At 44.3% G+C, this 21,163-nt stretch overlaps 1 protein-coding gene across 1 annotated transcript in view; it reads right to left on the bottom strand.

The window, feature by feature from the left end:
- Positions 1-19,254, bottom strand: part of ERP44 (endoplasmic reticulum protein 44) — a 58,457-nt gene extending 39,203 nt beyond the window's left edge. Inside the window, exon 1 of the mRNA XM_040353341.1 lies at positions 19,072-19,254. Within this exon, the coding sequence (XP_040209275.1) occupies positions 19,072-19,137 (66 nt within the window). The 5' untranslated portion in view covers positions 19,138-19,254. The remainder of the gene's footprint in view (positions 1-19,071) is intronic.
- Between the last annotated feature and the right edge of the window lie 1,909 nt (positions 19,255-21,163).

Here is a 21,163-nt window from a genome sequence, read left to right as displayed (position 1 = left end):
CCAAGGGCAAACTTTTCCCATTTTATTTGTAGGGAATCGCAGTTTTTGCCTGGCAAACATCTATAGCACCTAGGTAATCCAGATTGACATATTATCTTTCACCTAGGGGCTCAAACCCTTGGGATTGAAGGTTTGCTTTCATCCCCTGGGTACTTGAGGCATTTAAAGATTTGCTACCTGTCACTAGTGCTGGATTTGCATATGTCTGCAAGGCTACAAAAATTACAAATTTTAAGTTATTCTTCGTCAAACAGGCAAAAGCAGTAATTGTAAGCAGTCCCTGAAGAATTCTGTAAAAATAAAATTCAAGATAAGTAAAATTCCTTGTACATTCCACCATAATGTGACTCTTATAAGTACAGTTTCACCAAAATGCCACTCATAAGTTTTGAGTCACTAAATATTTTTTTTTTTTTTTTTTTAAACATTACCATTTTCTTTATCACATACCATTAACCAGGTTTAAAAATATAGCCAAAACATAACCAGGGTTGGAAATATTATAGTTTGGACTTACTGGTATATAAATGTATTATTGAAATAGGACCATTTCTCTAGTGACAGAAAAAGATGCAAAACATTTCTCTCACCATGTTAAACCTTTAACCCTTTTACTGCCAGAACGGTACAGAGCTACCGAAGTGTCTGCAGGTGGCCAAGTCCGTACGCCATACAGACCTACATTCCTGCACCGTTATAAGCTCATGGTCACTTCGGTGACCATAAACTTATATCAGAAATGTTCAGCAGACTCTGCGGAACAAAACAATAGCTCCGATTAGTAGCCAATAAGCCGCTGATCAGAGTTAGTCAGCTAAAATGACACCCCCCTCCACCGCCGCTGCCTCTCTACCGGTCACCCGTTGCTTTTCTGCCTTCTGCACTACATAAAATGCCCGCTCTGTCCCCCCAGCATAAGTTTTTACCCCTCCAGCTTCAGTCCCCCCCCCCCCTCCCCCAGCATGAATCTCCATGGATCCATTGCAATTCCTAGGCTCCCCCCCCCCCCCCACTGCCACTTCTGCTGGTAACTGCAGAGTTAAATTTTCTAAATTATGTCCCCCGCCAGCACAGATCTTTGTGGTTCCACTGCAATTGCCGGCTCTCTCCACTGCCACTCCGGTCGGCAATTGCAACGTAAATGTGTATTTATTTTTTCTAAAATTATGCCTTCCCCGCCTGGCATCCCCTTCCGTGCCCCCCCCTTGTTCACCATCTTCCATGCCATCATTCGGACTGGAGGGTCCGATCAAGTCAGCCTGAAAAACTGACAGGTTGACCTGATCGCACAGCCGGTGTGAAAGGGACCCAAGGGTAAATTTAGGCGTTTAAATCACCCTTGCCTCTAAAGCCCAAGGCTACCCTCCAGAGGCTAACGAGAAGCGTTGAGGGAGCGATTTTAATCCCATTTTTGCCAACAAATGCACCGCAACTGCATGCCACCCCTCCCCATCCGTAAGTCTCAACAAAGCCTAAGGCCTTGTTAATGCAGGGCATACCACTACAGGACCCTGTTTAGCTGCGAAGGGATGCACAGGTGTTCCGTGCATCCCCATTGATGTCAGTTGGGTCACAGCAGCTGCACGGGAATGCACAGGTGTTCTGTGCATTTTTGTGCACACAGTCCTATTCATGTCAATTGGGATGCAGCAGCTGCAAGGACACGGCCACTGCTCCCAACTTGACATCTGTGTGGGTGCATGTCCCTGAACTCCCCCTGTCTGCATTTAGGTCCATGCACCTACACCCACATGGATGTCAGATCTGTCCTTACAGCTGCTGTGTCCCATGTCACAAGAAAAGGACCGCTTGCACAGGGATGCAAAGAATACCTGTGTATCCCCAAGCAGGTAAACATGGCTCTCCATGGGCTTACACCCCACTGAACGAGGCCTTAGTAGAAATTTAACAGGAATTACGCAAGTTATATTATGTTTATGTGTGCAAATAAAGATTTTAGGGTTTTGTTTTTTAAATCGTGATTTGATACAAATTTGCATAAAAATTGCAGGGCCTTAAGAATCAGTAGCACTTTTTTATTCTACTGGTTCTATGCTTTCAGACAATATATGGTTTGGTAGGGGGGTTCACAAATTCTGAATGCTGTAAGGGAAAAATGAAAACCGGAGCCGAGCCAATCAGAAATACCCTGTTCACAAGCCTTTCCTGCGCCTGCCCCTCCGCAGTCTGGTGCTCCAGTCTGCTCAGAGGACCGAGAACCGAGCCAACAGCAGTCATGTGATAGTTAGAGTTAGCAGGAGACAGCTGCAGCGCCAGACTGATGCTGCAGCATGGAGGCAAGTATGTAGGGTTTTTTTCCTATACACCCCATACATCATCTTTACCAGACAGGAATGCAACAGAGCTGTAACATCAGATGCTGTGAACAATGCACAGTGCACAGTTGTTCGGGAACTACAATACCCATCATGCCTGTCATGTCTGTGAACGTCAGTGTGTTGCAATGCCTCATGGTATGTGTAGTTCTACAACAGCTGGGAGAGCTGTAGTTTGAGGATCCCTGGTGTAAAGGGTTAACTGCAAAAGGCAACCTGCCCCTGGGACTAGGACTATGCCTGGTGAGGCTGAGAATGTAATACATCACAAGAACACTAAAACCCATATGAGTGTTTTATTACTACTCAAGTCCCAATGGTGGGCAGGGAAAATGAAAAACTCTCCCAGACACCAGTAAAAACCATGTCTCTGAATCTAGCCCTTTACTAGTTGTCAAAAAATAAATAAAAAATGTGTTGGCGCTGGTGACTTGGTGTTTGACTCTACAAAACAGCTTACAGTTATGCAGTGCGTGAATCCTCTTAAAAAGTTCAATACAGTAAAACCTTGGATTGAGAGCAAAATTCGTTCCAGAAACATGCTTGTAATCCAAGGCACTTTTACATCAAAAGCAAATTTCCCCGTAAGAAATAATGGAAACTCAAATGATTCACCCCACAACCATTTATTCATAAATCCTTCCGTTTATAGTCCATATTGAGGGGGAAAAAAAAGAAGAAGAATTAAAATCAATGTGATAGCTACAATTAGGAGCAAAATCCAGCAGGAGCTACAGAGTATAAAAGAGAAGAGAGGCAGCTCTAAGTGTAGCAATATGTTGCACCTTTATTAAATGTAACCATATTGCTACACTTAAGGTGCCTCTTCTCTTTTATACTCAGTTGTGACATGCCGCTACATGTAGATCAAGGTCAAAACGTATTTAAAAATGTTGTTTTAACCAAGCTACTTTCAAATCAAGGTTTTACTGTATTCCTGTATAAATATGAACTATATGATTTTTGTTGAGGTTCTAAAAACTAGATCTTGAGAACTTAAAAAAGCAAATTAAAAACCTTGCTTACCAAGCTCTCGTTCACATTGGAGTGACTTATGCGATTTGACAGGTCAAATTGCATGACAAATTGCACCCCATTGTCGGCAATGGCCATGTTCAAATAAAAGGAGAGGCCGTCTTTGCAGTGACACATGGATTTGACAAACACATTTGGTAAAGAGGGTGAACCCCTCATAATTGAAAACTAGGCTGTAGAGGTAGTCTAGGGAGGGGGTAGAGAAGAACTAAAGATATTTGTAATCTCGGGCGAGATATAGTAGTTAAGTAGTTAAGTCAGGGGTTGCCAAATTTGCTTGGAATCTAGGAGCCAGCTAAAAAAGTTAGGAGCCAGAAAACGCGCCCCGTCCCGACGAGCTTGCGCGCAGAAGCGAACACATACGTGAGCAGCGACCGCATATGTAAACGGTGTTCAAACCACACATGTGAGGTATCGCCGCGATTGGTATAGCGAGAGCAATAATTCGAGCCCTAGACCTCCTCTAACTCAAAACATGCAACCTGTAGATTTTTTTTTTAAACGTCGCCTATGGAGATTTTAACTGGTAAAAGTTTGACGCCATTCCACGAGCAGAAGTAATTTTGAAGCGTGACATGTTGGGTATCAATTTACTCGGCGTAACATGATCTTTCATAATATATATATATATATATATATATATATATATATATATATATATATATATATATATATATATATATATATATAGGGATAATTTTACTGTGGTCTTATTTTTTAATTAAAAAAAGTAATTTTTTCCCCAAAAAAGTGCGCTTGCAAGACTGCTGCGCAAATACGGCATGACAGAAAGTATTGCAACGATCGCCATTTCATTCTCTAGGGTGTTAGGATAAAAAATATATATAATGTTTGGGGGTTCTAATTAGAGGGAAGAAGATGGCAGTGAAAAATTACATTAGAATTGCTGTTTAACTTGTAATGCTTAACTTGTAATACCAACGGCCACCAGCAGATGGCGCCAGCTCACACATCTGGTGGTAATAACTTGTAATACCAACGGCTCACCACCAGATGGTGCCAGCTCACAAGCCAAGTCGCCAGGACCCCATTTCTAGTCGCCATGGCGACCGGGATTTGTCGAGCCCTGAGTTAAGTAGTTAAGCGGGTTGGGGGGGGGGGGAGGAGGAGGAGGACAAGGAGAAGGAGGGGAAAAAATAAAAATAAGTAATAGGGGTCCCTAGAGAGGACCAGGACTGTATGTTCCATGCAACATGAAAGGTCATGGCAATAGAGGAGCGTCATTGAAGTCAGGGGGCAAGAACTGAGTAATTCACGTCTCCATAGTTTTTCATAAGCAGAAACTTTGTCCAGGAGGACTGCCTCAATCTTGGCATGGACCATTGCTTGAGCGATTCTGTGCTTCATTGCTAAAAGGCATAGAGATGGGGTTTTCCAGGCTTTAGCAATGGTCTGCTTGGCTGCAGTGGTACCAAATAGGAGTTTGAATTGGCAGTCAGTTACAGTCAAGGGTTTGTTGTTCAGGAGAGCTTTTGTGGGGTGAATTGGTATCTTCAATAGGGTAGAAAGTATCTTGAATATGATGGTCCAGAATGCTTGCACTGTTGGGCATTTCCACCAAATGTGTGCATGGTGTGGGTGCAGCCTCAAAAAGTAGGGGAGTATTCGGGGGAGAATTTGGCCCCCCTGGTGGGGACCAAATACCATCTGGTGAGCACTTTGTAGTTGGTCTCCAAGGCTACAATATTGGGCGAGGCCGATTTAGTCGCCTGCCATATATGTGCCCAATCGGCTAGATCAAGAGTTAAGTTGAGGTCACTTTTCCACTTGCTTGTGTATGCCGGTGGGAAGGAGGTTGAGTATGTTAGGAGAAGGGCACAGAGGTCTGAGATGAGACCACATACCTAAAAAAATTATGACGAAGGGAGGTTATGAAGGTCACGCAATACTAGAAAAAGCGCAATTGTACCATTTGTAAAAAAGTGGCAAGTGCACAGTAGGCCTGCCTGGGATCAGACCAAGAAGAAGGGTGGGGAGGTCCAAGCTGGATAGAAGGAGAGATTGCGGATAAAGGATAGGAGTGGGTTGTGTAGACTAAAGCGACGTTTGACTCTGTCCCATATGGATAGGCTGTGTTTGGCAATAGGGTTGGTGATGGTGCGTTGTCGGGCATTAACCAAAGAAGGTTAGCTGTAGGGGGGGGGGGGCGGTCACAAATCTACAGATTCAAGGGCTACACAGAGGCGTTTCCCTAGTTGAGTGGTATTTAGGAAGCTGTGTGTAAAGAGTTGGTTGAGGTAGGCGAGGTTTAATCTCCCCCATATGAAGAAGTGTAAGGCTTTTCGCTGTAGAATACACAGGAAATAGGATGGGACCTGTATTGGTAGTACTCGGAAGAGGTAGAGGATCTTGGGGAGAATGGACATCTTTAGCACTTTTATTCGGCCCAACCAGGCTAAGGATAGGCAGGACCATTTGGACATAAGAGAGGTGCGACAGCACGAGTGGGTAGTTGGCTGAAAATAGATCAGAGGGGTTAGCTGTAAATTTGACATCTGAATATGGGATGTGTGAGGTGGCCCAAGGTAATGGGAGAATTGCGCTTAGGTTGGACTATAGGGCTGGAGGAAGAGAAATGTTTAGTCCTGTAGATTTTTGCTGGTTGATCAGATAATTGTCCAAAGCAAAAAAAAAAAAAAAGGGGAGTATGGCTATCAGGTTCAGGGAGGAAAGATAAGGATGTAATCAGCATATAGTTTATGCTGGTGTTCGCCTAGTTCCAGGCCTTGGATATTTGGGTTGGAGCGGATTAGAAGGGTAAGAGGTTCAATCGCTAGGGCGAAAATGAGTGGGAAAAAGAGGACAACCTTGGAGAGTGCCGCATTCAATGGGGAAAGGGTCTGAGCGAAACCTGTAGTAGGATACATATGCTTTGGGGGTTTTGGTACAGGGCAGAGACCCATTGTAGAAAGTGTGAGCCAAACCCCCAGCGCTGTAGGATGGAGTGGAGGTATGGCCAGGACAGTGTAGCAAATACTTTGTGTATGTCTAGAGAAATGAAGCATGAGGGGATGCAGCAGGTATAGGCTAGAAGTGTAGCTCGTCTGATATTTTCTCCTGCTAGGTGGGTGTTTGGTCTTTGTGAATAAAATGAAAAAGGGACATACATTGGTCCCAATGAGATTGCGGGTGTCAGCGGATGAACATCCGCTGACACCCGTAATCGTCCGCCTCCTCTGTAACTCAAAACATGCAACCTGTAGAATTTTTAAAACGTCGCCTATGGAGATTTTAAAGGGTAAAAGTTTGTCGCCATTCCATGAGCGGAGGCATTTTTGAAGCGTGACATGTTGGGTATCAATTTACTCAGCGCAACATTATCTTTCACAATATAAAAAAAATTGGGCTAACTTTACTGTTGTCTTACACCTTTTTAAAAAATTTTAATAAAAAGTATTTTTCCCCAAAAAAGTGCGCTGCGCAAATACGGTGTGACAAAGTATTGCAACGACCGCCATTTTATATAGATAGATAGATAGATATAAAAAAATATATATAATGTTTGGGGGTTCCAATTAGAGGGAAGGAGATGGCAGTGAAAAAACACATTACAAGTAGCAAAAAACAGCAGTTCTAATGTAATGTAATCTGTAATGCCAACGGCCACCACAAGATGGCCACTCCTAGATTCCTTCTGCAGGCCTCAGCTACCTTCTGTGAAGGCCGCAAAGCCGCAGCCTCAATTACCGGCGGGCCCGCCGCGATCGTGCCCCGCGCCAGACGGTAATTGAGGCCGCGGCTTTGCAACCTTCTGCAGCCCTAAGCTTCTCCAGGTCACATTTTCTTTTTGCAATTGAGACCTGGCGCCCGGATTTTGTCGAGGCCTGTGCTCGTACATGCGCAGGAGTCACACCATCACAGCTCAGGCCAATCACAGCCCTGGAGCCCGCAAACCTAGAAGTAACATTCTAGAGACATGTCGCCCATTACAGCGGTGTACGATGATGTTGCAGCAGTCCCTGTTCTAAGGTAGGCTTTTCATAAAAAAAAAAAAAAAATAGGGGTGCACGATTCTGGTTAAAATGAGAATCATTATTTTGCTTAGAATAAAGATCACGATTCTCCCAATATCTTCTTTCATATTAGACACACAAAAAAAAAAAAAATTGCCTAACTTTACTGTTTAGTTATTTTGAACCACTTCATTACCAGGCACTTACACACCTTCCTGCCCAAGCCAATTTTCAGCTTTCAGCACTGTCGCAATTTGAATGACAATTGCGCGGTCATGCTACAATGTACTGAATTTTTTTTATCATTTTGTTTGCACAAATAGAGATTTATTTTGGTGGTATTTGATCACCTCTGCGATTTTTATTTGTTGCACAACAAAAAAAGACCAAAAACGTTGAAAAAAAAAAAAAAAAAAATTTAAAACGTTTCCTTTTTCTGTGAATTTGTTTTGTAAATACGGAAGTTTTCTTCTTCAATTACGGGCACCGATATGGTTGCACTGATAAGGCGGCACTGATGGGCATCACTTGTTTTATATTGTTGACAGTCAGTGCCCATGTTGCCACTGAATGGCATCTATAGTGAATATTTTTCATATGTGGATGACCATGGGGTACATACCTGGCCATCCACACGTTGCCCCCTTCCCTGGTGATCCAGTGTGGGCATCCGCGGGGGGGCTGCGCTGATAAACAGCATATACCCCCCCCCCCATCAGAAGAGCCCCCGATCGGCTCTCCTTTAGTCACGTTTGCATAATGGTGACAAAATATTGTACATTAAATTATTCATGGGAGATGCTTTAAAAAGCCTTTACAGATTGAGTTAAACAGGAGGTCTGGCACTAAAAGCATTGCTCTCGCGCTTTGTCGTTCACAGTATTACCTCACATATGTGATCGCTGTTTACATATGCGTATGGGGCCTACGTGCACGCATTTTACTCCTTTTGTAATTTTTTTTTTTTAATCAACTTTATTGCCATTACAAGAGATGAACATGCCTTGTGATAAGGTTCTCAAAAAATTAACAAAGTCCATTTATTGGTGGATACAGTTCATACAAAAAAATAAAGTAAATAAAAATAGTCCATGTATGGTCATGAAGCACATTTGGGATAAATACAGTGTATGAAGTACAATCAGCAAACCACTGCCAAGGAGCACAAAAGGGTTATGGTCTCCAGAGCTCAGAGAGCAGTTCCTCAGATGGTACTGTTTGCTGTTTCTCTCCCATCTGAGGAACTGCTCTCTGAGCTCTGGAGACCATAACCCTTTGTGCTCCTTGGCAGTTGTTTGCTGATTGTACTTCATACACTGTATTTATCCCAAATTTGCTTCATGACCATACATGGACTATTTTTATTTACTTTACTTTTTTGTTTGGACTGTATCCACCAATAAATGGACTTTGTTAATTTTCTGAGAACCATGAGCGCTGATTTTGAGTGTATTCTTATGTCTCCTTGGTACTTCCGGGTACCATATTTTCTTTTGCAGCTCTGGTCTCTCCCTTATACACCCTCTCTAAGAGAAATAAGGCTTTTATTTTTAATTATACTACCATTGTTCAGCGCCAGTGTATTTTGTTGTGTTTTCATGCCTTGTGATAAGCATGGGCCACGAGAGATGCTCTTATGGAGACCTGGGGTCTATTGGACCCCAGGATCTCTCCTCTGCCTCAAAAGCACTTGAATCAAAACAGAGATTTGTTTGATCAGATGCTGTAAAAGCCAGTAGTGGCTTGTAAATAAACCAAAAGTGATGACATTTTCATCTGTTGCAGTTTCTGACACCATACATTGAGAGGAACCAACGTTGTTCCTCCCACTGTGTGCATGGAAGCTGATGCCACCAGTCACATTGATACCAGACTCCCCAATGGGAGGACCCCATTCCGTCACCTGTAAAAGTGATCAAGTGGCTGTGTAGCCGCTCAGACTACTTTTGCCAGATAGCAACTCTTTGCCTAAAAACAACAATACAAGGACTGTGGCTGTAGCTGCAACCATGATCCTGGTATAATGGCCTGAAAGTGGTTCAAACTAAACTCCAGAAATCCAGTCACTTTGATAAATGGGCAAACACACAGAGTTAAATCCAACAAGGTGCATGCCGCCTTGTGGACCTGTCTCTTTAGAATTTGGTGGCAGTCCCAGAAGGTAGGTATTGCTACACTTCAGGTCAGAGAGAGATTTCTCACATGCAGCATAGGCATACTTATAAAATTACACATTCTGCTATGCCTCCCAAGAATGGAATTACGCATCTAATTTCCCGACTAGCGATCACATTTTTGGAGGCCCTGAAGAACAACAGTGATAGCCCCCACTGTGGAAAGCAAACACTCTTAGGAAGAATTTTCCTAAAAGTATGGAGTGTTTTTTCTTTTTTTTTTTTAAAACACAATATTATCAATTAAAACACTTCATTACTTGCCCATAGTCATATGACACCCACAGATGGGATCTCCCATCCTGGGAGGACGTCATAGGACGTCCTTGACTTTGTGTGTGGGGGGGGGGGGGGTGGGGAATATCTGAATGCCACCTGCAGCTAGAGGTTGGGTGCAGTTCTCTTAGAGGGCAGGGGGCGGTCTCTGTTTCCAGGAGGAAGAGGACTGTCATTGGCCACTGCTAAAGCCAAAGCCAATCAATCACATTCCTGCTAGCACCATCTGGAGGAATATTACTCGATTGGTAGTGGCAACCAATTTTAGAAAGAAGGGATTTCACAGATTGAAAAAAAACACACCCTGTACAACCACTTTTACCTACAGGTAAGCCTATATTAAGGCCTACCTGTAGGTGCTGGAAATATCTCCTAAACCTCCATGGTTTTATGATAGAGCTGTGCGCCAATGTCTACATATTGCCTCTTCATTGCATGTCAAACTCCTCTGAAAAAGTGCAGAGCATAGATTGCTTTTCAGAGGAGAGTCAGTCCTTGCCGACATTGTCATATATACATATATTGCTAAGGGGGCAGCTTTTTTTTGCCACCCCCCCTCAAAGCACCTCCGTGAAAATCAAGGAAGGAGAAATACTGAAGCTTTGTTTGATAAACATGTACAGTTGTACACTATTATGTGACACAAAAAGTACCAACAAAATATTCTCCATTTTCAGAAAATTGTATAATAAATAAATATATATATATATATATATATATCTCAACGTGTATGTATGTATGTATGTATGTATGTATGTTCCAGCATCACGTCCAAACGGCTAAAGATATTAACATGAAACTTGGCACACATGTTACTTATATGTCAGCAACAAACATAGGATAGGTGGTTTAACCCTTACCCACCCCCATTTGCCATGGTCGGGGTTTTTCTTTAAAGTCCCATTTAACTCTATGGGAAATACATGTTACTTCATAACTTCCAAACGGCTGTAGATATTTCGATAACACTTGGTGACATGTTACTTATATGTCCACTTAAACTATAGGATAGTTAATTTATCCCTTAACTACCCCCATTTGTGAGGGTCGGGGTTTTTGTTTAAAGTCCCATGCAAATCAATGGGAAATGTATGTTCCCACATAACTTCTGTACGCCTGGAGATATTTCAATAATACCTGGTACACATATTACTTATATGCCAAATAAAAATATATGACAGTTAAATTAACCCTTACCTACACCCTTATATAAAAGATGGGTATATTTATATTACTATGATTTTCCTCCCCAAAAGGTTAAGATAGGAAGACCGGGCAACGAATATATATATATATATATATATATATATATATATATATATATATATATATATATATATATATATATATATATATATATATATATATATATATATATATATATATATATATATATATATATATATATATATATATATATATATATATATATATATATATATATATATACCGTATTTTCCGGATGCAAAAAAATGCATCCAAAGTCGGGGGTCGTCTTATACGCCGGGTACAGTCTCAGTACTCACTTTTTTCCCCAGCGCTGACAGTGTCCCATGCTGCGATCGCGATCGTGAATGATTTCAAAGCCGCGCCTTCACTGCAGAGTGTTCTGTGATAGGATGAACAAAAATCTTCCCAGCAACGCCTCTGTTCTTTGTTCCTCCTATCACAGATGCCTTCTCATCCTCGGACGAGATGAGAAGACGTCCGTGATAGGCGGGAAACATAACAGAGGCGCTGCTGGGAAGATTTTTGTTCATCCTATCACAGAACACTCTGCAGTGAAGGCGCGGCTTTGAAATCATTCACGATCGCGATCGCAGCATGGGACACTGTCAGCGCTGGGGAAAAAAGTGAGTGTTATTGCACTGGGGGGGGGGGGGCAACAAGTTCAGGCACAGTGGGGGCAAGTGATGGCAATGTGGGGGCATGTAATGGCACAATGGCAATGTGGGGGCATGTAATGGCACAATGGCAATGTGAGGGGCAAGTGATGGCAATGTGGGGGCATGTAATGGCACAATGGCAATGTGGGGGCATGTAATGGCACAATGGCAATGTGGGGGGCAAGTGATGGCAATGTGGGGGCATGTAATGGCACAATGGCAATGTGAGGGGCAAGTGATGGCAATGTGGGGGCATGTAATGGCACAATGGCAATGTGGGGGCATGTAATGGCACAATGGCAATGTGGGGGCATGTAATGGCACAGTCTGGGCATGTAATGTAATGGCACAGTCTGGGCATGTAATGTAATGGCACAGTGAGGAATGTAATGTAATGGCACAGTGAGGAATGTAATGTAATGGCACAGTGAGATTTGAAAAAGCCTGTTTCTGTCAGCGGTTCTGGCTCCCCCTCAGCTTCCAGAAAGACAGTAAGAAGGGGGTAGTCTTATACAGTGAGTATATCCCAAATTCAAAATTTTTCCTGGAAAATTAGGGGGTCGTCTTATACGCCGGAAAATACGGTGTATATATATATATATATATATATATATATATATATATATATATATATATATATATATATATATATATATATATATATATATATATATATATATATATATATATATATATAGTAAAAAGGGGCTTATATTCAGGCCTAAAATGTGCATGCAAACCTGTATGAGACAGTCTGATGCCGAGGTCTTCAAGAACCCTAAAATTTCATCAAGGGATTCGCAGGTAACTCTTGCAACAGTCTGTGTCAAAGTGCATTCATCTACAGTTAGAACAAGACTGCACCAATTTAATATGCATTGAAAGCATGTCAGGAAAAAGCTTTTGTAATCCATCTTGCTTTAATGTTTTGTTGAGTAGCAGTTTTCCATTAAACATATAAGCAAAGACAAGTTGGCCAGCTTGCAAAGTCAATATCAAAGTGTGCTTGACCTGGAAATGGAACACCATACTTATTAGAAATACAAATAAATCCAGCAAGCAATGCCTCAGAAAGACGATATGAAGACTTATAAATGAGACAAAAAGGTGTACTTTCACCATATACACTATTGCATCCACTGATATTTTAGTTTAATAAAAAATGTCACTTATCTATAGGTACTTTCTGGAAGAAGATCGAATGGTTGCCTGTTAAATAGTCAATAGTAATTGGGTACACTTACTTTTTTCATGACTATACATTTCCCACCCTCTATGACCCAATAATGCATGTATATATTATATTATATTATAAACACACATACAAAAAAGTGTCACTCCATTCCAAAATTCTTGCCAAAGAAAGCAATGACTGTATAAAATCTTGGGTTACGCTTGCAAACAAACCAGTTGTACCCGTTTATACTGAAGCGGCTAAACAGGTACAAGTGCTCTGTCTTCCGTGACTCCATCCAGAGGCTAGACACGTAGAGATTCTGGAACAATTTCAGCCACTTTCAAACAGCTTTTAATTGCAAAGCAACCAAAATAATGGAGGCAACCTACCAGCATATGTCAACTGAAAAAAGCTGCTGCTGCAGCCAGGTATGAAATTCAAAAACCTAAAGATATCTGTACAAATCTGCAGCAGCTTCCCAAACCCTTCCATGTTACTGCAGGTGCCTGCACTTTATACCTGCAGCAATTGTATTTTGTGGACTGTGACCAGCATGACTTAAAAACATTTCAAAAGTTAAAAAGGAATAGTGCCCCATCAATGGTGCAACTGGGATTTAGGTGTTCAGTGGTTACATCCAATGCTGCTCCTCTACTGGCTGGATGGCATCAGGCCTAGATTATACTGGCACTACTGGGCAGAGGAATCACCCTTCCTGATACTACTGGGCACCACTAGCATACAGCACAAGGCTCCACATTGCAGTGACACACATACATACACACACAAAAAAAAAAAAAAAAAAAAAAAAAGGAGAGAGAGAAGCAGCAAACCATGGGTTATAGTTTAACCCTTTAAATTACAAAAAGCTAACAAACCCCAACGACTGAACCCAGTTTTACAACGTGGCAGCTGTTCGTAAAAACTGTACATATCTCTAAAGCTACTTTGTACATGCAGGTGAACACCTGTTTCATACCAAATTAGGCCCCAATATGGTATTCAATGTTAAGAGAAAAGTTTCAGATAAAAAAAAAAAAAAATACAACTATACATAACTAGGTGGAGCCAGCATTAATCCAATGCTGCTTCTGTCCCCCGCCAGCTCTGCAGTGAAATCTAAGCAATCAAACACCGCTGTTTGCTCAGTTATCCCCCTTTGCTCTGAGCCGAGAGCCATAACTGTCAGTCACCGCCTCTCTGCTCTCCCCTCCAGCGCCCACTGGAGGAAGCGGGAGGAGCTGGCTCAGGCTAACAGCAAATCGCCAAGAGGCCGAGCCAGGTGACAGTCCAGGCATCTGGGTGGATCCTGACCATATGGTCGGGATCTTTCCTGAGCCTGGACTGGCTGAGTAATGGGTCACAGGAGTGCAGAAAGAACTGCACTCCAGTGATAGAAGTATGGCCAAAAAAGCTTTGATCATACTTCTCCTTTAACCACTTCCCTACCGCTGGACGTCATATGACGTCCTGGACTTTCGGGGGAGATATCTGAATGATGCCTGCAGCTACAGGCATCATTCAGATATCATTCTTTGCAACCGGCAATTCTGTGCACCATAAGAATGATCATAGCGGCAGTTCTGCTGCTTGATCGTTCTTATAGGTGATGGGAGGGGACATCCCCCCCCCCCTCCCGCCGCTATCCGGTGCTTCTCCGGGCTCTCCCGTGCCATCGGGGTTCCGGAAAACAAATCAGCTGGTGCCGGCTCACGACGATAGAGATTTCCGGTGACCAGATTGTCACCAGTCATCTCTATGACTGTCGAAGACCCGGGCGCGATGTCATGACATCACGTCCGGGTTACCTGAAGAAAACAAGGCCACGATCGTGGCTGTCAGCGTGAGATCTCTGAACATTTTTTCCTGATCTCATGCTTTCCGGCCTGGAGGAGAGATGTGGGGTTTTATTGAACCCGCATCTCTTCAAAAAGAGGACCTGTCACAATAGATAAGTGATAAAAAAAAAAAAAAGAAGAAGAAGTGTAAAAATAAAAGAAATGAAGTATAAAATTTTTTTTTTTAAAAAACGCCCCTGTCCCTAGTAGCTCATGCTCAGAAGCGAACACACACACGCAAGTCACGCCTACATAAATTACACGTCCTTCAAACCACACGTGATGTATCGCCGCGTGCTTTAGAGCGTGTGCAACAATTCTAGCACTAGACCTCCTCTGTAACTCTAAACTGGTAACCTGTAAAAAAATTAAAGTGTCGCCTATGGAGATTTTTAAGTTCAGAAGTTTGGTGCAATTCCATGAGTGTGCGCAATTTTAAACTGCAACATGTTTGGTATACATTTACTCGGCATAACATTATATTTCACATTATACAAAAAAAAAAAAAAATGGGTTGACTGTACCGTTTTGTTATTTATTAATTAATGGAAAAAAAAAAAAAAAAAAAAAAAAAAAAAAAAAGGATGCATTGCGCAAATAGCGTGCGTGATAAACAGTTGCAATGACCGCCACATTTTTCACCCCCCTCAAATAAACTCACTGTTCGGATCGTTCCAAGGATCAGAGTCACGAATCGGATCATTTTTCGGATTAGCAAAAAATAAATATATAAATCTCCCCCACTGTAATATCCACATCTCCTCCCCCCCCCCCCCACTATAATATCCACATCCCCCAACTGTAATAGCCACATCTCCCACACCCCACTGTAAGATCTACATCTCCCCCAGTATTGCAGGCAGACAGACAGTAACCCCCAGTAGTACAGGCAGGCAGTAACCCCCAGTAGTGCAGACCCCTCATCAGTATGACTGCCAGTCCCCCTTACAGACCTCAGACAGTGGCGTGTGTGTGTCCCTCGAGCGCGGGCTCCACCTCCTCTGTGGTTGTAAACAGAGAGCAGGGCCGCCGCCGATTGTACCAAGATGGCCGTGGCTCCGGAGCTAGGCCGAAGCTGCGGACTTTCCTAATTCTATGGCCGCGGCGGCAATCCCCAAATTGCATTGCGTGCCAACCCGAAGGGGGTGACCCGTTCGGATCATGGATCAACGGTGATCCGTTGCACCACTACTGATCAGTAAACTTTTTACGACAATGTTACAACCATGTGAAGTTAATTAGGTAAATAAATCGTTTTTAAAGAAAAATAAATAAAAAATCTCAGATTGTGGAGAGGGAGGACGACTGTAGGGATGAAAGGGTTTTTCACAAGTTAAAGTGGTTATAAATGTTTAGGTATCATGATTTGCCCCCTCTTTACCTACCTGAGCCCTCATTCGATCCAGTGCTGTGCGCATCTGTAGCTCTTCCCTCTCCTCACTTCCGGGTCTCGCTGGGGCACCGGAAGTCATTGGCTCCCAGTGCCGTCAATCAAAGCCAGTGACGAGAGAGCGGGGCTTGGGTGTGAGCACACACACGTGCCCTCACTGAAAGTGGATTTCCAAGGGGGGCACTAAATAGAGGGGATGGGCCAGGGACACTTGTGGGGAACCCAAAAAAGAGCAGGTTCGCGGACGCTCTGCGCAATTCCATTGCACAGAGCAGGTAGGTATACACATTTTTCTTTTCTGAAATAACAAAAGTACGAGGAGTGCCATAATCAGGTTTAATATTTGTTCCTCGTTACACTTGGGAAGATCTAATTATATGGTATTCAACATACAAATTTCCAGGAATACCTTGTGCAGGATTCATTCTAGACTTGTATGTTGCTATTGTTTGTGCTGCGTATTTACTACTGTATATCCTTTACCTGTATCATTCCAATATTATGGAACAGGTCTCTCGAATAAATAAAAGAATTGGGGGGGGGGGGGGATTACCTTTACAATTACTTTAACCGCTTGCCGACCAGCAAACGACGATGTACGCAGGCACAATGGCACGACTGCGCTAATGCTGGGCATACAGATGTCCCCTTTAAATCGCACGCCCACCGCGTTCTCCGTGACCGCGGACTCGATGTCCCGCGTACATGACACAGAGCTACAGAAGGGGGAGATGCATATGTGAACAAGGCATTTCCCTGTTCTGCCTAGTGACATGACAGGGAGCTACTGCTCCTTGTCATTGGGAGCAGCGATCTCGGTCATGTCAGTGGTAGCCCATCCCCTCACAGTTAGAATTGCTCCCTAAGACACACTTAACCTCTTGATCGCCCTCTAGTGTTTAACCCCCTGCCTGTCAGTGCCATTTACACAGTAATCAGTGCATTTTTAAAGCACCGATCGCTGTATAAAAATGACAATGGTCCCAAAATCGTATCAAAAAGTGTTCACCATAATGTCACGATAAAAAATAAAAACAAATGCCATAAATCTATCCCCTAGTTTGGAGATGCTATAACGTTTGCGCAAACCAATCAATATACACTTATTGCGATATTTTAACAAAGATGTATAGAAGAATATATATCTGCCTAAACTGAGGAAAAAAAATATATTTTATAGTGCAAAAAATGTAAATAAAAAAAAATGCAGAGGTGATCAAATACCACCAAAAGAAAGCTGTATTTGATAGGGTTGTCCCGATACTAGTATCGGTACCGATACTAAGCATTTCCCCTCCCCCCCCCCCCCCCCCCCCCCCCCGAGTACTTGTACTCGGGGAAAATGCTCCGATACTTCACCCGATACCTGACTTTCCCCGTATCCTCCTCCAGTTCCCCCCATCCGTTCTGCTCTCGCACTCCGTGTCCCCCCTCCATGCCACTGCTATCCTCCTGGGTTCTGCTCTCCCCCACCATGCTCTGTGTCCCCCCTTCTGTACCGCTGCTATCCTCCTTGGCTCTGCGCCCCCCCTCCTTGCCTCTGCTGTCCCATTCCGTGCCGCTGTTGTCCCCCACTGTCCTGCTGCTCTCCCCCTCCGTGCCGCTGCTGTCCCATTCCGTGCCGCAGCTGTCACCCTCCGCAGTGTCACTCTCCATGTCCTCCTCCACCCCCTCTGTCAGGATGGAGAGCGGCGGTAGGAGCCGCTGAACCCGGCTCCTACCTTTTCCGAATGAACAGAGTCAGTGATCACTGACTCTGTTCATTCATATAACTGAAACATCGTAACCTGTGTTTACAATGTTTCAGTTTATGAATGGATAGGAGCCTCTGTCTTCTCTCCATTCATTTTCAGTGCAGCTGAGAAAGGGACTGTCCTTAGTCCCTTTCTCTGTCTCAAAGGGGAGATATCAGAGGTCTGTTAAGACCCCTGATATCTTACTAAAGCCAAACCAAATGTAAATAATAAAAATACCCCCACTAATAATGTTTACACTTATATAGCGCCAATTACAGCGTTGCCGCTGTGTCTAAGCGCTGATAATGGTTGTCATTATTACCCAACTCAATGGTACTCATTTTACCGACCTCAGAAGGATGAAATGCTGAGTGGACCCTGCAACCCTTGGGACACAGGCAATCACAGACTGCTGCAAAGGAGCATTAGCCCCCTGCGCTATCTTACCAGCTTAATGTCACGTGACATTAAAAAAAAAAAAAGTATCGGTATTTGGTATCGGCGAGTACTTGAAAAAAAGTATCGGTGCTTGTACTCGGTCTCAAAAAAGTGGTATCGGGACAACCCTAGTATTTGAGGACGTCAATTTTGTTTGGGTGCAATGTCGCACGGCCGCGCAATTGTCAGTTAAAGCGACTCCGTGCCGAATCGCAAAAAGTGCTCTGGTCGGGAAGGGGGTAAATTCTTCGGGGGCTGAAGTGGTTAATGTCTAGTGTAAACACAAATTACTGAGAAGCTCTGTGTAAAGAGGCCTGGTAGCGTACAGATCACACAAGTAACCAGGACAAGTGTAAGAAGCCATTCCTAGGACAGCTCTGCAGCCACTATACCCGCCCCTCCTGCCCTCACTGTGCAGTGTACACCCCTGCAAACTTCCGAGTGTAGAACCGGTGCTGCAGCTCTCACTTCCGGGTTATCAGCCAATCACCTGCAGACACAACACAGCACTCGAGCGAGCCGGAACGTGGTTGGAAGGCTTGGGGTGGGGGGGGTGCCTGTAATGCAAATCCAGTGAGCCGGGTGATACCGAGAGCCCCACAGGCCCGGCTACCCCCGGATTTCTCTGCCATATACACAGCCAGTCCTGATCTTCTGTGTAATCTATCCCCCCTCAATACTGTAGCCAGCATACTATATGAATGTTACCGGTGACCGCTATGCTCAGTCGATGAAATGACACTACCTGCAGTGAACTATACATTATATAATCATTCCATTGAATGTATCGGTAGAAGAGAGCAGCACTCACCAGCAGGACTAGAACACAGGCCGGGTCAGTCAGTGGTAGAAAGATAGCGTGTTTCATGGTCGGCATGCCTTCGCTGCGGCTCCTCTCACCTCACACCATAGAGAGCTCTGCAGGATAGCAATTCGCTAACACGGCCACTTCCTGAGCCAGCACTAGGATCTTGATGACGTCTAGGTCACATGACTGGGCTCACTGGTGACATCACCGTCACTTATGACCGCCCAGTTTGAAGACCCAGTCAGAACGGGAGGACAGGTCTGAAATCCGAGGAGTACATAGTTATTGCTCAACTGTGTAGTGGAATGTCTCTTTTTATTAAAGGGGAAGTAAACTTCCTTTACTGACTCTTACCTATAGGTAAGCCTATAATAAGGTTTACCCAGACATCCCAACCTGCAAAAACGAATTTCAGGGAGGTTTCAAACCCATTTCAGTGAGGGGAGGCTCTGCACCCACCCCTAAAATGAAGCATTACCAGTGTCAATTAAATGCAGCCTGTTCAGTGCCAATTAAATGCAGCTATACCAGTGCCCATGAAATGCAGCCTGATCACACAGCTGCTGGTCCTGGGGTCTGGCTGCTAGGGCCAAGGGTTTGGCTGCTGAAGCTGGGATGCTGGTCCTGGTGTCTGTCTGCTGGAGCCGGGCTGTTGGTCCTGAGGTCTGGCTGCTGGTGCTGGGGTCTTGCTGCTGGAGCTGGGCTGTTGGTCCTGGGGTCTGGCTGCTAGTGCTGGAGTCTGTCAGCTGGTCCTGGGGTCTGGCTGCTGGTCCTGGGGTCTGGCTGCTGGTGCTGGGGTCTGTCAGCTGGTCATGGGGTCTGGCTGCTGGTGCTGGGGTCTGTCAGCTGGTCATGGGGTCTGGCTGCTAGTGCTGGAGTCTGTCAGCTGGTCATGGGGTCTGGCTGCTGGTCATGGGGTCTGGCTGCTGGTGCTGGGGTCTGTCAGCTGGTCCTGGGGTCTGGCTGGCCTCGTTAGTGCAGCCTATCAGTGCCCATCAATACAGCTTTTCAGTGCTGCCTTGTTAGGCTGTACTGATGGGCACTGATGAGGTGGCAGTAACAAAGCAGCACTGATAGGCTGTACTAATGGGCACTGACGAGGCAGCACTAATAGGCTGTACTGATCGGCACTGACAAGGCAGCACTGATAAGGTGGCACTATCAGTGCCGCCTCATCAGTGCCCATTAGTACAGCCTATCAGTGCTGCCTTGTCAGTGCCCATCAGTACAGTCTATCAGTGCACATCAGTACAGCCTATAAGTGCTGCCTCTTAGCTGCCACCTCATCAGTACAGCCTATCAATGCTGCCTTGTTAGTGCCGCCTTATTAGTGCTGCCTTGTCAGTGCCGCCCTTATACGGGGCCCATCAATACAGCCTATAAGTGCTGCCTCTTAGCTGCTGCCTCATCAGTACAGCCTATCAGTGCAGCCTTGTTAGTGCCACCTTATTAGTGCTGCCTTGTCAGTGCCGCCCTTATTAGTGACCATCAGTACAGCCTATACTATACTCTTAGTTGCCGCCTCATCAGTACAGCCTATCAGTGCTGCCTCGCTAGTGCCGCCTCATCAGTACAGCCTATCAGTGCTGCCTCGTTTGTGCCGCCTCATCAGTACAGCCTATCAGTGCTGCCTTGTTAGTGCCACCTCATCAGTCCAGCCTATCAGTGCTGCCTCGTTAGTACTGTCTCGTTAGTGCAGCCTATCAGTGCTGCCTTGTTAGTGCTGCCTTGTCAATGTTGCCTAATCAGTGCTGCATGACCGCACAATTGTCATTCAAAGTGTGATAGCGCTGAAAATTGGCCTGGGCAGGAAGGGGGTAAATGTGCCCGGTATTAAAGTGGTTAATAAAAAATTGAATTTTTGTACTCACCGTAAAATACTTTTCTCTGAAGTTCATGGACGGACACAGCTCCAAATATTCTTGTAATACAGCAAAGCTGAACAGTACTGCCCAGGGGGCGGTCCATCTGGCCATAACCCCTCACCCTGCAGTCAGCAGCTCAGTTTGTCAAATAGCAGTACAAACCTAAAAAAGTAGGGGTGGGTGCTGTGTCCGTTCATGAACTTCAGAGAAAAGGATTTTACGGTAAGTAC

The sequence above is a fragment of the Rana temporaria genome, chromosome 5 (genome assembly GCF_905171775.1).
Source record: "Rana temporaria chromosome 5, aRanTem1.1, whole genome shotgun sequence".
Taxonomy (NCBI): domain Eukaryota; kingdom Metazoa; phylum Chordata; class Amphibia; order Anura; family Ranidae; genus Rana; species Rana temporaria.
The sequence above is the reverse complement of the archived record's forward strand: the minus strand, read 5'-3'. Positions and strand labels throughout refer to the sequence as shown.